Genomic DNA, 14,784 nt, shown 5'->3' on the forward strand with positions numbered 1-14,784 from the left:
TTTCTCATTATGTTATTGCATGACTAAGCCAGATCAGACACTGGCTTCACATCATCTGCTAAAGATGGGTATTAATAGTGGTTGTGTAATTATTTGTCCTCAATTTTCATTCTTCATTTATTATCATCCTCTTGGAATCCCCTCCAAAATGCCCCCTTAAACCCTCTACCCCAGTGGTTCTCAACCCCTGGTCCTCAGGACCCACTAACAGGCCACATTTTAAGTATTACCTTTGGAAGATGCAGACTAGAATACTGCAATCACTGAGCAGCAAATTATATCACCTGTGTTGTATTTCAGTTATCCTGCAAACCTGGCCTGTTAGTGGGTCCTGAGGACAGGAGTTGAGAACCACTGCTCTACCCTCATCAGTTTTGTTTGTCTACTTCTGCTTTGTTATTATCCAGATCTATGCTGCATATGTCTCAGTAAGTTTGAGAAAAGTTCTATAAAAGTTTTATTTCTGTGACAGAATCCTTGTGTTCACCACTTTATGCATATGTCCATGAGTATTAACCCTTGACACGCCTTTTCTTTGCAGTGCCAGTGATTTGGTCATGAGAGTGGATTCTCTTTTATCCTCCCAACCAAAAGGTGAAGGGAGAATTGATTACCTGATAAATGAAGATGAGTACAGGTGAGGTGCTGTTTATCAGTATGGTACTAGATAGAGCCATATTACTTATTAATTAGGGCAATTATATGAATTAATATGTAATGTTTCTAATTTTTATTTGTCAAATAAGTTTTCAAGTTTTTAGAAACAAAAAACTGCATCAATGTTGGTACATAACAACATATGTAGCAATTATAATTAAAAAAAAGGAAATTAGTAAAGGGTGAGACTAGATAGAGGAGGGAAAGGGAGAGGGATGAAAAATGTTTCTTTGGTGCATACATTAAAGCCAAACTGAATGATCTTTAGCCAAAGACTAGTGAGAGTGTCGGTCCATGAGGCAAACATGTATCATCTTCATACCAACTTCTCTAAGCATAATGATTATAATTGTGATCCAGTAGATATAGTAGATTTTGTGGATGTATACAATTTCATGCATTTTCTTCATTTAATAAGGGTAAAGGCAAGAAGAGCCTGTTTTTAGAAATTGTTATTTTTTTAATTTTTTTGTTCATATTATTTTTTTTTTTACTTTTATTAAGACATACCGGTTTGCTTTAAATCACCAATAACTTTTTAGTTCCAAAAAGCTATTTCTACAGTGGGCACATAATACCACAGAAAACATGCTCAGTCTGACAAGAGCTGTTAGGATCTATAAAGCGCACCATACTGGAAGCATCTTCTGCTGTGGGTTCATGTGGTTCTGGTTAGATATTAAAGTGATGGTAAAGTCTTTTTTATTTTAAACAACAAACATGTTATACTTACCTCCTCTGTGCAGTTGGTTTTGCTCTGGTCCTCCTCTTCTGGGGTCCCTCTTCTGTGCTCCTGGCCCCTTCCTCCTGTTGAGTGCCCCCACAGTAAGCAGCATGCTATGGGGGAACCCAAGCCGAGTCACAGCTCCCTGTGTCCATTCAGACACAGAGCTGCAACCTGGCCCGCCCCCTCTTTCTCCTCATTGGGTGACTGACTTTGATTGACAGCAACAGGAGCCAATCGCCCCACGCTGTCTCAGCCATTGAGGAGGGGAGTCCCGGACAGCTGAGACACTCCTGCAACATCACTGGGTAAAGGAGGGCTCAGGTAAGTATTAGGAGGGCTGCTGTACAGAGAATTTCTTTTATCTTAATGCATAGAATTCTTTAAGATAAAAAAACCTTCTGCCTTTACAATCCCTTTTTTTTTTTTTGAAAATTATTTTTATTGAAGTTTTATAAACAACATATAAAACAGAGCCATGTGTGCATACCCAGGCTCAACAACATAGAACCACAAACAACAACCAAAAAGGACAGAAAAAAAAATAAATAAAACAAACGCCACTAACCCCCCAACGGTGGCTGCAGCTCAAAGGTGGCCAAGAACATCACAGGTCACATTACCGAAACATCTAGTCACTGGTATGCCAGGGACTTCGGTCCGGTGCGGTCAGTAGAACAGAAAAATAACACACCATTAGACATAAACATGAGCAACCTACGAAGTTTGCAAGGACCCATCAATGGCTGGAGCCGAAGGATCATCTGTAGTATCCGTAGCTTCCAACCACAGGTCCCATACCTTGTGAAATTTATTGGGGCACCCCCTGTACGTGTACACTGCGAGTTGCCTGAGTTTTTCTCCATTCCTGACCCGTCTCTCTGGGCCACTAGGGGTATTCGGTATCTTTCCCACATTTGTCAGGGGGAGAGCCTACTGAGTTTTGATCAACTGAAGGAAAAATTTGCTCTGCCCAACTCCTACTTTTTCAGGTTTCTGCAGCTCTGCCATGCCTTCCGGATTCTCAGGGGGCTCTCCCCCTGATTTTACTCCGGCGGATTTTGAGCTACTCCTTCGGGATGACCTTAAGAAGCCGCTCTCCTCCATATACAGGTCCTTGATGCCTAGTGTGCATACGGGTCTGGAGAGGTTGCTGGAGTTCTGGGTGGCGGAGGTGCGGGAACTGGACTCGGAGGACTGGGAAGACGTCTGGGACTATCCGTTCAAGTATTTGGTCTCCTCGAGGGACCGGTTAGTCCAATTCAAAATCATTCACAAGTTCCACCTTACGCCCTCCAGATTGCACAGGGTGTCTTTACAATCCCTTTAAGCCTTGCTTTGTACTCCAGCATGAAGAAGAAAACCAGGAATGGTACAAACACAATACCATAACTAACCAATTTTTTTTTTTTTATCTGAACTACTGTTAACAATATTTCATTCTCTCTCTATTGCCTGTTCTAGCAATAAAATCCTCCATTTCACATTTACTTTTTAGTGCCATTAAGATGAGACCTAAAGAAGGCATGATGTACTTTGAGGTTGTAGCCATTGTGGATCCTGTGACGAAAGCTGCACAGAGGCTTGCTCCTTTATTGTTGGTATGTCCTCAATATTAGTTAGCTGTTTTGTTTGTGTCAATGACTTTTCATCTTTGGTAAAACTGCAGTCACAGTCCAGTCCTTTGGCAATGTTCTAAATCTTGGTGTTCTATATTTCAGGTTTTGAATCAAATCATAAATATGAACTTGCGTGTTTTTATGAACTGCCAGTCCCGGTTATCCGAAATGCCTCTGAAAAGGTAAGAAAACAAGTTTAAAGGGGTTATAAAGTCACGGTGTAATCAGTTTTTTAAATGCTTCTCTTAGTGATGGCCATGTGTACAGTAGGTATCTTTGCTAAATGACTCCAGCAAGATTATTTACAGGCTACTTACATAGAGGTTGTCTATAGACAGAAATCTTTTGATTGCAAGCATTGCTTGTGCCTGTCTGGCCATCTAGGGTCAGTAAATTATGGCACAATGGGATTTTTCATCTTGTTGGTCCCAATAATTCTGAGAAGTACTACAGTTGTGTTACTAATGTTGTCAGGCAAGTATCACAGTGGGGTCAAGTTCACATTTGAATTTGTAGCCTGGAAAATATTTGCCTGTCTCTATGGCCAGGAAAACGGTGGAGTTGAGTAAATCAGTTTAGGTCTGATCTGAGCATAACATAATGTACAATCAAGAAGCATCACTATTAGCCAGGAAACACATCGTAGGTTATAGTTAGCAAATATTACTCCTTCCAAGGAGATATGCAATATTTAATTAAAAATAGATAAGATGCATTTACATATACACTATATTACCAAAAGTATTGGGATGCCTTCCTTAACATGAACTTTAATGGCATCCCAGTCTTAGTCCGTAGGGTTCAATATTATGTTGGCCCACCCTTTGCGTCTATAACAGCTTCATCTCTTCTGGGAAGACTGTCCAGAAGGTTTAGGAGTCTGTCTATGGGAACGTTTGACCATTTTCCAGAAGCACATTTGTGAGGTCAGACACTGATGTGGACGAGATAGACTGTCTTGATCCCAAAGGTGTTCTGCTGAGTTGAGGTCATGACTGTGCAGGCCAGTCAAGTTCCTCCACCGCAAACTCGCTAATCGATGTCTTTATGGACCTTGCTGTGTGTACAGGTCCAAATCCTTTGGTGGAGGGGGGATTATGGTGCAGGGTTGCTTTTCAGGGGTTGGGCTTGGCCCCTTAGTTCCAGTGAACGGTACTCTTAAAGGAGTTGTAAATGCAGAATGTTTTTTTTTTATCTTAATGCATTCTATGCATTAAGATAAAAAGCCTTCTGTGTGCAGAAGCCCCCCTAACACTAACCTGAGGTCCCTCTCTTTCCAGTGATGTCCACGGGTGTCTCAGCCGATCGAGATTCTCCCTCTAGATTGGCTGAGACACAGTAGCGGCGTCATTGGCTGCCACTGCTATCAATCAAAGTCAGCTAGCCAATCAGGAGAGAGAGGGGATGGGGCCGGGTCAGGGCTCCGTGTCTGAATGGACACTGGGAGCTGTTACTTGGCTCAGGTGCCCCCATAGCAAGCTGCTTGCTGTGGGGGCATTGAACAGGAGGGAGGGGCCAGGATCACAGAAGAGGGACCAGAGAAGAGGAGGATCTGGGCTTCTCTGTGCAAAACCAACTGCACAGAGCAGGTAAGTATAACATGTTTATTTTTATAGGAAAAAAGTGAGACTTTACAACCGCTTTAAGGCGTCAGCATACCAAGACATCTTGGACAATTTCATGCTCCCAACTTTGTGGGAACAGTTTGGGGGTGGCCCCTTCCTGTTCCAACATGACTGCACATCAGTGCACAAACAAGGTCCATAAAGACATGGATGAGTGCGCCTCGACCTCAACCCGATAGAACACCTTTGGTATTAGAGTGGAGACTGCGAGCCAGGCCTTCTCTCCAACATCAGTACCTGACCTCACAAATGCACTTCTGGAAGAATGGTCAAACATTCCCATAGACACTCCTAAACCTTGTGGACAGCCTTCCCAGAAGAGTTGAAGCTGTTATAGCTGCAAAGAGTGGGACAACTCAATATTGAACCCTACAGATTAATACCTGGATGTCATTAAAGTTCATGTGCGTGTAAAGGCAGGTGTCCCAATACATTTGGTATTCTAGTGTATTTGTATAGTAAAGCTGCCTATTTGTGCCCCCAAAAGATTAGCTGATGGCTGTGACATTCAGTAAAGAACAATTTATTTTTGTTTGTGCATAGTGCTGTAATGTGGGGGGAATCAGACCCAGAGTTCTTCTTGTCTCCCCATAGAATCATCTTTTACCTGTAAGTTTTCAGGGACTCGCTAGACTATCTGGGAAAATAAAATCTGGTGTCTTGGGTATACTATAGGACCTTCTAGTTGAGCAGCATTCTACAGACCTCTAGGCCTCAAAACATAAAGTGGTATTAAACACAAAAGCAAAAATGTATTATATTGCAACTTACCAATTCTTACATGTGATGCTGTATTAGTTTTCTTTATTTTAACCTGGTCATCCTGTCAGTAAGTCTTTTGTTTTTCAAAAGAACAAGCTGTCCTGGAGATGTAGCAGTTACAGATATGAGACAAACCATTTACCACTGACAGGGGTGCTTACAATGATCGGCTTTTTTTTTTTTATATTATTTATGTAAAACCTTTATTCCAAAAGGAACAAAACTGTTGCTGTAACTGCTTATACAGTGTTAGATTTAGTTTGGCTTCAATTAATTTACTGTATTTGAATTTTCTTGTACATCTAACACCCCCAGACTAGCAATGCTGCTGTCCAAGAGTGCCCCTGTGCTCTAGAGTGGGGGCATCCTGAATACAGGTGTGTAACTGGCCAGATCTCCAGGTGAAAACAGAAGGAAAAAAGCCATCACATCTAATGATTTGTAAGCTTCAATATATTACATTTTTGGTTCTGAGTTAAAGCTTTAAGGTCCAACAGTGTTATGGAAAAAAGCTCTCAGATGCTGCCCCTGGCAGTAATTCAATTCTGTCACAAGTTGTACTCAGTCTTCCATCATTCCTCTGAAATTCAAACTAGAAGACTGAGGACATACAGTGAGTGCAGGGAGTCATGGACCTGTTCCCTGCAGAGGCATCACCAGGATGACTCGCCTATATTGATGCAGAGAGCATCGCTCATGTAAACACTGCACTGCTTCTTTCTGCATCATTGAGCACTGCCCACTGCCAGAAGAAGATCAAAAGAGGACCCTCCACATCACGCCATCATCCGTAAAAAAAAAAAAAAGAAAGGTAAATAAAGAGGAAAAAAATAGGATAACATATGCACAAGGGGCTCCAGGGTGAAAGAGGGAGTCACAGGGAAAGGAGAACCTGAAGTCTTCAAATCAGGGCTTTAAAATAGTGACCTAAAAGGTTGAGGTTAGGCACTGGCTTGCATCTGTAGGTGTTGACAGCAGATTTCAATGTGACTCCAGCATGACTGGTGATTTCACCCCATACTTGTACTACAGAATTCAGGTTTTCAGTAATGTCCAGCTTTAGCATGTCTGTTTTCCTATGGGATGCAGTGTTATGGTGCCAGGGCTTGACTTTCTGAAATGTTGTTGTTTTCTTACAAATTAGGGAGGCTACCTGGTATTTCTAGAACTCCATTAACAGCAAAAATGATGTCTGCCCCACTCCCATCCACTGGCAGCTGACAGAGGGATCTGTGCAAGGCCAATGAAATGATTGGCTGCTCGAACAGTGGTAGCTAATCAGCTGTCTGGACAGTGCTAATTGGTCCTGTGAAAAAAAACACTCTCTAGCAATACACTCCAAACTAAGCATGTGCAGAGTGCCTCCTAGGGCTCTTTACTGTCAGGAGATGAATTAGGGACATTGGAAGAAGGGGAGGATCAGAGAAGACAGGATCAAACAGTCTTTTTACACAATGCGCAGGATTAAGCCCTTAGGTTCCACAGTGAGTATAACAAGCATGCTTTACTGCACACACAGACTGATTTTACTGTTGTGGGTTTAGTAACACTTCAAACACTTTGATTATGAACTATTTCTTAGTAGCAATAGGGAGGAAGGCAGTCATAATTTAAAGCAGACTTGAAGGGTAAATTCACCTTTGGGAGCATGTTACACATTATACACATATTTACAGTATAATATGTAACATGCTCCAGTAGTCTCTCTTCCGCTCTTGATCCTCCCTCTCCCCGTACCCACTGGAATAATTTAAATATAGCTCAACTGTGCGTGGCTCCATGCACACAGCCGCATTATTCATTCACAGAGTTCTGTGAATGTATAAACTACAGCTACCATCATCCACTGCAGCAGACTGCTCTTAGTTCCATGAACTTCATGCTCTTCAGTAACTGTCTGGCTGTACAGGACTGCTATACTGAGCGTCTGCAGGAGCCTGGCATTGTACCTGTGATCATGGGTGCACTGCAATGCTTTCCAGGCTTCCTTCAGGCAAAAATTATAAATGCACTTTTCTCTTATGTCCTCTGACAGACGCAGCTCTCAATGCTTCTTCACTTATGGGTAATGCGCCATCTATAAGTGAAGAAGCATTGAGAGCTGCGTCTGTCAGAGGACTCAGAGAAAAGGATTTTTTTGCGGTAATTTCTAACAAAAATCCAATTTTCTCTTACGTCCTCTGACAGACGCAACTCTCAATGCTTCTTCACTTATAGATGGCGTATTACCCATAAGTGAAGAAGCATTGAGAGCTGCGTCTGTCAGACGACTCAGAGAAAAGGATTTTACGGTAAGTTCTTACAAAAATTTTATTTTTTTCCCCTACAGAAAATGTGCAGTTATTATATTTTTCCAAATGGTGAGCTTAGCTTTTAAGTTTGCTGATAGTACCTACTGTTGTCAATTATAGCCTTCTATCACATAGTTTCCAACTGTCCCTGATTTTGAGGGGCTGTCCCTGGTATGAAACAAAGTCCCTCTGTCCTCATTTGTCCCTCATTTTATTCTGATCTATATAGCTGTATATAAAATATTATCTTTCAAAAGTTTTTCCCAGTGCTAAACTTTTCATTCAAATTCTAAATCGCTGCATTTGGTAGAAGCCAATATAAATGAATAGTAGTGGTAAAAAAAAGCACTTGTGGGTTTAGCTATTTATTTATTTTGTTTGTTTTATTCTCCTTTTAAGGGTGTGTGGCAGGCTGTGTCCTATGCCTACATACTTTTGCTAATGGGTATCCCGCGTTCCCATTTTAAAAAGTTGGGAGGTATGCTATCAACCGGCAAAATTCTATTTTTTTTAAGTTTTAAAACTTAACAGGTGTCCTTTCAGGCTGATTTGCTAGGATCACACTGAAAAGCGCCACAGAACAAAGCTCTTTCTGTTTTCTTTCACGGTTTATTAAGCTGGATAGCATACAGTATTACAGAAAGACTAAAGCAAATGTTGGAATTTTGGGCCCCCATAAGCCAATATGTGATCTCATCTAGCTATGGTTAATCTTGGCATTCTAGATCTGATGATGGCATTAACTTGTAGAAAGGTGCACACAGTGACAGCTTGAAACTGATAAACTGCACTGTGACTGTAACCAGTAAACCGTACACTAGAATATTGAAACCTTTGTGGACATAGGGAGTAATCAGCAAAAAGTATTGCTTTTGTAGGCAGCAATTCTTGCCTTCATGCTTTAACAGATTAGTGCTGAAAGCTTAACATGTGGATGAAGCACCTTTGCTCACTTCCAGCTGTCACTGATATGCTGAGCATTTGCAGATAGATAGCTTAGAAAGAATAGAAATAATGTGAACAAGATGGAACAAAAGTTCAACTTTTTTCAAAGTACATTTTGGTTTATTGTAAGTTTATTTCTAGTCTTTGTTGTCTACTGCAGGGAAAAAAAGTTTTCTTTTGCATTATTGCTCACTATATCCTATTTCTCACTATTACTAGTTCTTATGCCTAGATGGACTATATATTGTCTGCATGTAAAGGTCTGTGGTAGACCACTGGTACCCAACCTGTGACCAGAGGGCTACATAAGGCCCATTGATAGCAGACCTTGGTCAGTGATTTCCCATCCTAGCTGCTTTAGTCAGGGCTAGTAAAGAAACAATCTTTTTTAGACAGGCTTCTTATAGGTAAATAATTTGTTCAGTTTCTTTCCTTCTTTTTTAGTGTAGTCCATTCCCCTTTGCTATATTTATGTATTTTTCTCTGATCTTTTATAAGGGTTCTTTCGGAATATCAAATGTGGTGCCAGTAATATTTTTAGAGGCTTAACGAGCACAAATGTAAGCACTGGTTTGTAAAGCAGCTGTAATGGCAGTGATCTTTAGTCTTATGTCACCTGCTGCAGTTTCATCTTCTGCGGTATGTATTAAGTTTCCAACTACACCTTTAGCATGCCCATCTACTATGGTAGATCTGCAGAATGTGAACGTTAGATGTAGCATTACATAAACTAAACACCATATACTGTACATCCCCTGATGTCAGGTCCCATGCTTTGGGCCGTCTATTCATTTTTTTCTATACAGTTTCTCAGAAAGTATTTTCAGATCAGTCTGATGGCTAACAGCTGAGATTTTGGGAACATGAACAGCATTGTTATCCTTTTTATTTCTCCTGAATTTAAAGCAGAGCTCCACCCAAAAGGAAAGTTCCGCCTTTATGGCCTGCTTTCCAGCTCCTCTCTGTCATTTGGCATTTTTGGTGGGGGGTTACCTAGTTTCGATAGGTTCCCACTCCTACTTCTGAATGGAAGTTTTCCTCCCCCTGCCTTCCCCGCTGTCTTCTGGGACACGCTACAGGTTCGCACATGCTCAGTGGGCACCAGGCAGTGAAGCTGCAAGCTGTTACAGCCTGGTTTACACAGTTAAGATGTTGGCGCCGACGACTAAAGACAGTTCCCGACGCCCCCTCGGTCGAGCACAGCGCTGGATCCACATACAGTTGAGTGTCCTTTTTATTAAAAGTTAGCAGCTACAGTTTTTGTAGCTGCTAACTTAATTTTCAGAAAACCAACTGGAGCTCTTCTTTAGGCAGAGCTCCATGCAAGATAATAAGATTGTGTGAGCTGTCACTCACCAGTACTTAATTGGTAGGAGTGACTTTTAAAACTTTAGAATATTTTGCATCATTGGGGAAGGGAAGGTTAAGGAAATTATACAGGTCAGAGTTTACCAGGATGGGTTCCAGTGCTTGAATTTATATTAGCCCTGGGTTATTAGTGTACAATTGTATTTATTAAACAACACATGTATGACAGAATAAGAATATCACTTTTGGATCCTTTAAAAATAACGGCCCTAGCAGGAGGTACCCTTTTTCTCTTTTGTTCATTGATGGACACAGCTCCAGATATTTCTAACCATTGAGTTTTACTGCCTCCTACAGGAGTAGGACACTAGGCAGAAAATAATTCTGCCTACACACATGGGCAGTCCCAGTGGGTATACTCCCTCTCTCTGCTTAAGCCACTCGGTTTTTTTCTGCTTAGTCAGGAGTAAATACCTATTTCCTTGCTGGGATCTTTGGTCCTGGCAAAACATTTTTAGATAGAAATTTTTTTCTCCTGGATTTTTTCCTGTGAGATCTACAATCAACTGCCGGGCTGGATAATCTAGATCCAGTGGTCACCCCAGACCTCAGCTCCATGCTAGGTCGGCCACAACATAGCCCCACTGGACGGGAGCTTGCCTGCCTGCCTTGCCTGCCTCTTGAGGTCCCATATGACCGGGTCTCCTGGCCGACATCCCCCCATTTTGATGGAGAGGGGTTCTGTCTGGAGCGGTGCCCGCTGGTTCCTGGTATGTTTAGTAGCTGGTCCCCCCTCTCCCCTTGGAGGGTTTTGGGATGGACGTGGGCCCCTCCATGGGACGGTCAGAACCCCGGGTTCCCCTCCTTCCCGTATGCACCCCCCCCCCCAAGTCCCTTTTCCTGCCCCCCCTCCACGCCTGCACTATTTTGGTGCTCTGGCCACTTTCCTGGGATGGGGGCAGGGTGCTAATTGGCGATGGGGGTCAGGGGGGTGCGCCACCAGTGACCGGACGATCGATTGTGCGGAGAGGGTTGGGTGTACCTGGTGAGGGCTCCTGCCAGGGCCCCCTGTTCTACCTGGTGCGCCATTTTTTTGTAGCCTGTATGTTTCTGTGCATGGCGGCTATGTTTGTGTAGTCCGGCGGGCATTTTCTTGTGGTTTGCCATTGGAAATAGCGACGGCCATGACAGTGGAGCCAGCGGTGGGAGCCCCTCCCCATCTCCTTGTGCTAACTCCTTGATCATTTTACTTCCTGATCGCCGCAAGTGTAGTGCAGATTCTCCTGGTGGCTACAGGTGCCTGTTTGTGTGGGTGGTGAGTCCGGTGGGGTCCTCTCCCTCTCTGCTGAGGATCGCTTGGTGCTTTGTGTCTGATGACCGGGTGGTGCTGCCAGCGCTGTGGGGGTTGTCCCTTAGCAGTGTTTTACACTTTTATGGGCTCTCCCTGGGGACTCATGGAGTCTTTGGAGCACATTTCCCCACCTAATATCCTCTCTGAGGCTGCAGGGCCCTTAGGGCCCCAGCCATCAATCCATGCACTGACGGCGGTCCTGGAGTCCCTTGGGTTCTGGGTGGAGGTGGCTTGCGGACTAGCAAAAAGCACCCTCCGCCTTCCCCGCCTCATCTGTCTCATCAGATCCTGAATCTGATTCGGCCACTGCGAACGTGGGTCACCCTGCTGGGTCTGCATCCACACGCCTGGAATCCTCCGATAGTGAGGATCACCCTCCACGTCTGCGACCACGCATGAAAAGGCGCTGGTGGATGCACTTATTGTGTCTGTGCGTGAGACCCAGAAGATGAAGGACGGAGCTGAAGCTGCGACGAAGGCACAGGTGCCCTTTGGCACTCACAAGCCATCCAAAGTGGCAAAGGTGTTTCCTTTCCCTGCCTATTTTGACAGAATTGTCCCCAGCCTTTAAGGATCCGGCTGACCGGAAGGCAGAGGCTGTGGCCCGCACTATGTGCACTCTGGCTGGTTCGGCAACAAGGCCGGTATTCACCATTGCCCTAGTGTTGCAAACTTTGACCGAGTGGGCTAAGCTCCTACACCGTGACCTGGAGGGGGAACAGCCCCCCCCTGCCTTTACCGAGCTGGCGGACCAGCTGGTCCAGGGGCTGCAGTTTATGTATGATGCCTCTTTGCATGCGGCTCCCCTGATGGTTCGCCTCTCTGTTTTGGCAGTGGTCCTTTGGCGTGTTTTTTTTACTTAAGTGCTGGTCTGCAGATCAGACTTCAAAAAGGGCCTTGACTGATCTTCCTTTTCAGGGAGATCGCCTGTTTGGAGCTACCCTGGATGACATCATTAAAGGGCTCACAGGGGGGAAGAGTACTTCTCTTCCGCAGGCTACTAAGGGAAAGGAACCTCATCGTAGACGTGGGCCTTCCTCCTTAGCTCTTAAGAAGTTTTTTCATCCTCAGGGTCAACTGGCAAGGGCTCGAAGCCTTTCAGGGCCTCTTCTGGAGGATCCAAACAAACCTGGTCTGGCAAGCCAAGATTGGGCTTCTCCAGACCCGGGGACAAGGTTCCTTCTGCATGAAGGTGCGCCCTCACTCGTATCAGGGTTGGAGGGACGTCTTCGCTGGTTTCCAGACCCGTGGACTTCTCGGTTGCAAGACAAGTGGGTCCACAAAGTCATTTGGTCCAGCTACAAGATCGAGATTCGCTCTTGTCCCCCAGCAAGGTTTTTTCCTTCCAACTTGCACCTGTCCCCAGACTGCTTACATGGCCTCTTTGGGGCGGTACAAGACCTGTTCCTTCAAGGGGTGATTGTTCCGGTTCCGGCCTCAGAACGTTTTCAGGGTTTTTCCTCAAACCTGTTCACAGTTCCCAGGAAGGAAGGCAAAGTGCTTCCAATCCTGGACCTCGAGGCGCTAAACTGCTCTGTGCAGGTACAGAAGTTCAGAATGGAATCTATCCAAATGGTGGTGGCATCCCTGCGTCAGGGGGGATTTCCTAGCCTCTATCGATATCAAGGATGCCTACCTTCACATTCCAATATGTACCAGTCACCAGCGTTTGCTCCGCTTTGCTAAGGGGGGGGGGGGGGCGGGCATTATCAGTTTGTGGAGTTACCCTTTGGTCTTGCATCTGCTCCTTGGTTCTTCACAAAGGTGTTAGCCTGGGTGCTAGCTTTGCTATTGTCAACGGTGGATCGCGCCACTGGGCTACTTGGACGAACTCCTTCTGCGAGCGGGGTCTCCCTCTGCTCTGGTCGAGAACCTGAAGATCACAATATGAACTCTGCGGGAGTTCGGCTGGATTCTGATTTTTCAGAAGTCTACTCTGGTTCCATCCACAAAGCTGGACTATCTGGGCATGACTCTGGACTCGGCCTTAGCTAGAGTGCTCCTTCCTCTGGACAATCTCCCAGAAATTGCAGGCTGCAATTCACCTCCTGCTGTACAACAAATGATCTTTCATGCGGGTGCTGGGCCTGATGGTGTCTACCTTCCATGTGGTTCCGTTTGCACAGTTCCATACTAGGTCCCTGCAAGGGAAATTCTGACCAAATGGGACAAGACTCCTCAGTCTTTGGACAATCAGATCCGCCACGAAGGGGTCCCTGATATGGTGGCTTTGTTTTCTGGCTCTACGCCTGGAAAATTCCTTCTTCCCTCCTTCCCCAGTTGTCAACACGAATGCCAGTCTGTCCGGCTGGGGAGGCATCCTCGGCAAGCATTCTGCTCAGGGGATCTGGACACTGGAGGAGTCCAGACTCCCGATCAATGTCTTGGAACTCTGAGCGATCAGACTGTGTCTGGATCATTGGACAGATCGTCTACAGGATTGTTCAGTGTGCATTCAATCGCCACGGCCGTGGCTTATGTCAGTCACCAAGGCAGCTCTGGAGGTAGCCGGCATTCTAAGGTGGGCAGAATGGTTTGTTAAAGCTCTCTCTACCGTACACATTCCTGGGCTGGGAAATTGGCAGGCGGATTACCTCAGTTGGCAGGCATTGGGCCAAGGGGAAAGGTCCCTTCATCCGGAGGTGTTTCATCAGCTGTGTATCCGGTGGGGCACCGCCGAGGTGGATCTGTGGGCGTTTTAGCTCAACAGAAAGGTGCAGAGGTTTGTGGCTTGGTCAAGGGATCCTCTGACGGACACCACAGACGTGCTAGTGGCCCCGTGGGGTCCTTATCGTCTGCTTTATGCCTACCCTTCTCTCAGGCTTCTGCCAAAACTTCTACGCAGGATCAAAGCTGGAGGGATTCCAGTCATCTTAGTGGCTCCGGGCTGGCCTTGCCGGGCTTGGTATGCTGATCTGGTGCAGCTGGTCACCGACATTCCTTAGCAGCTTTCTCTCAGGGAGGATCTGCTGCCCCAAGGACCTATCTTCCATCCGCTGGCTTTGACGGCTTGGCTGTTGAATGCCAGGTTCTGAAGGATAGGGGTTTATCTGAGTCGGTGATTTCTACACTATTGAAAGCCAGGAAATCTACCTCTAAGAAGAGCTACCATCGTACATGGAAGACGTACATTGCGTGGTGTGAGTCTCTTGGGGTTCTTCCTCGCTCCTTCTCGGTAGCTCACATCTTGACCTTCCTTCTTAAGTACCAACAAGGGCCAGGTGTCTGCTTTGACGGCCTTCTTCCAATGACCTTTGGCCACACACTCCCTGGTGTGTACCTTCCATCAGGGTGTCCGACATTTGGTTCCTCCTGTGCGAGCTCCGTTGCCGCTTTGGGATCTTATTTTGGTGCCTTCAGCTCTACATAAGCCTCCCTTTGAAAATATTTGAGAGCTTACCCTGTCCCAGAAGGTGGCCTTGCAGGGTGTGGCAGCTTTATCCTGTCGTTCATGCTATCTGGTGATTCACAGGCATAAGGTTGTTCTTTGGCCCTTTCTGCC

The 14,784-nt window shown here is 45.2% G+C and overlaps 1 protein-coding gene across 2 annotated transcripts in view; it reads left to right on the forward strand.

Moving 5' to 3' along the window:
• Positions 1–14,784, forward strand: part of UGGT1 (UDP-glucose glycoprotein glucosyltransferase 1) — a gene marked incomplete at its 5' end in the record, with an annotated part of 158,791 nt that overhangs the window by 92,882 nt on the left and 51,125 nt on the right. For both annotated transcript variants that reach the window (XM_082251306.1, XM_082251307.1), the window contains 3 exons: positions 542–637; positions 2,880–2,982; positions 3,103–3,182. In XM_082251306.1, coding sequence (XP_082107432.1) covers positions 542–637; positions 2,880–2,982; positions 3,103–3,182 — 279 coding nt within the window. The remainder of the gene's footprint in view (positions 1–541; positions 638–2,879; positions 2,983–3,102; positions 3,183–14,784) is intronic.

Source organism: Pelophylax lessonae, assembly GCF_965119305.1.
Source record: "Pelophylax lessonae genome assembly, chromosome: 3".
Taxonomy (NCBI): Eukaryota; Metazoa; Chordata; class Amphibia; order Anura; family Ranidae; genus Pelophylax; species Pelophylax lessonae.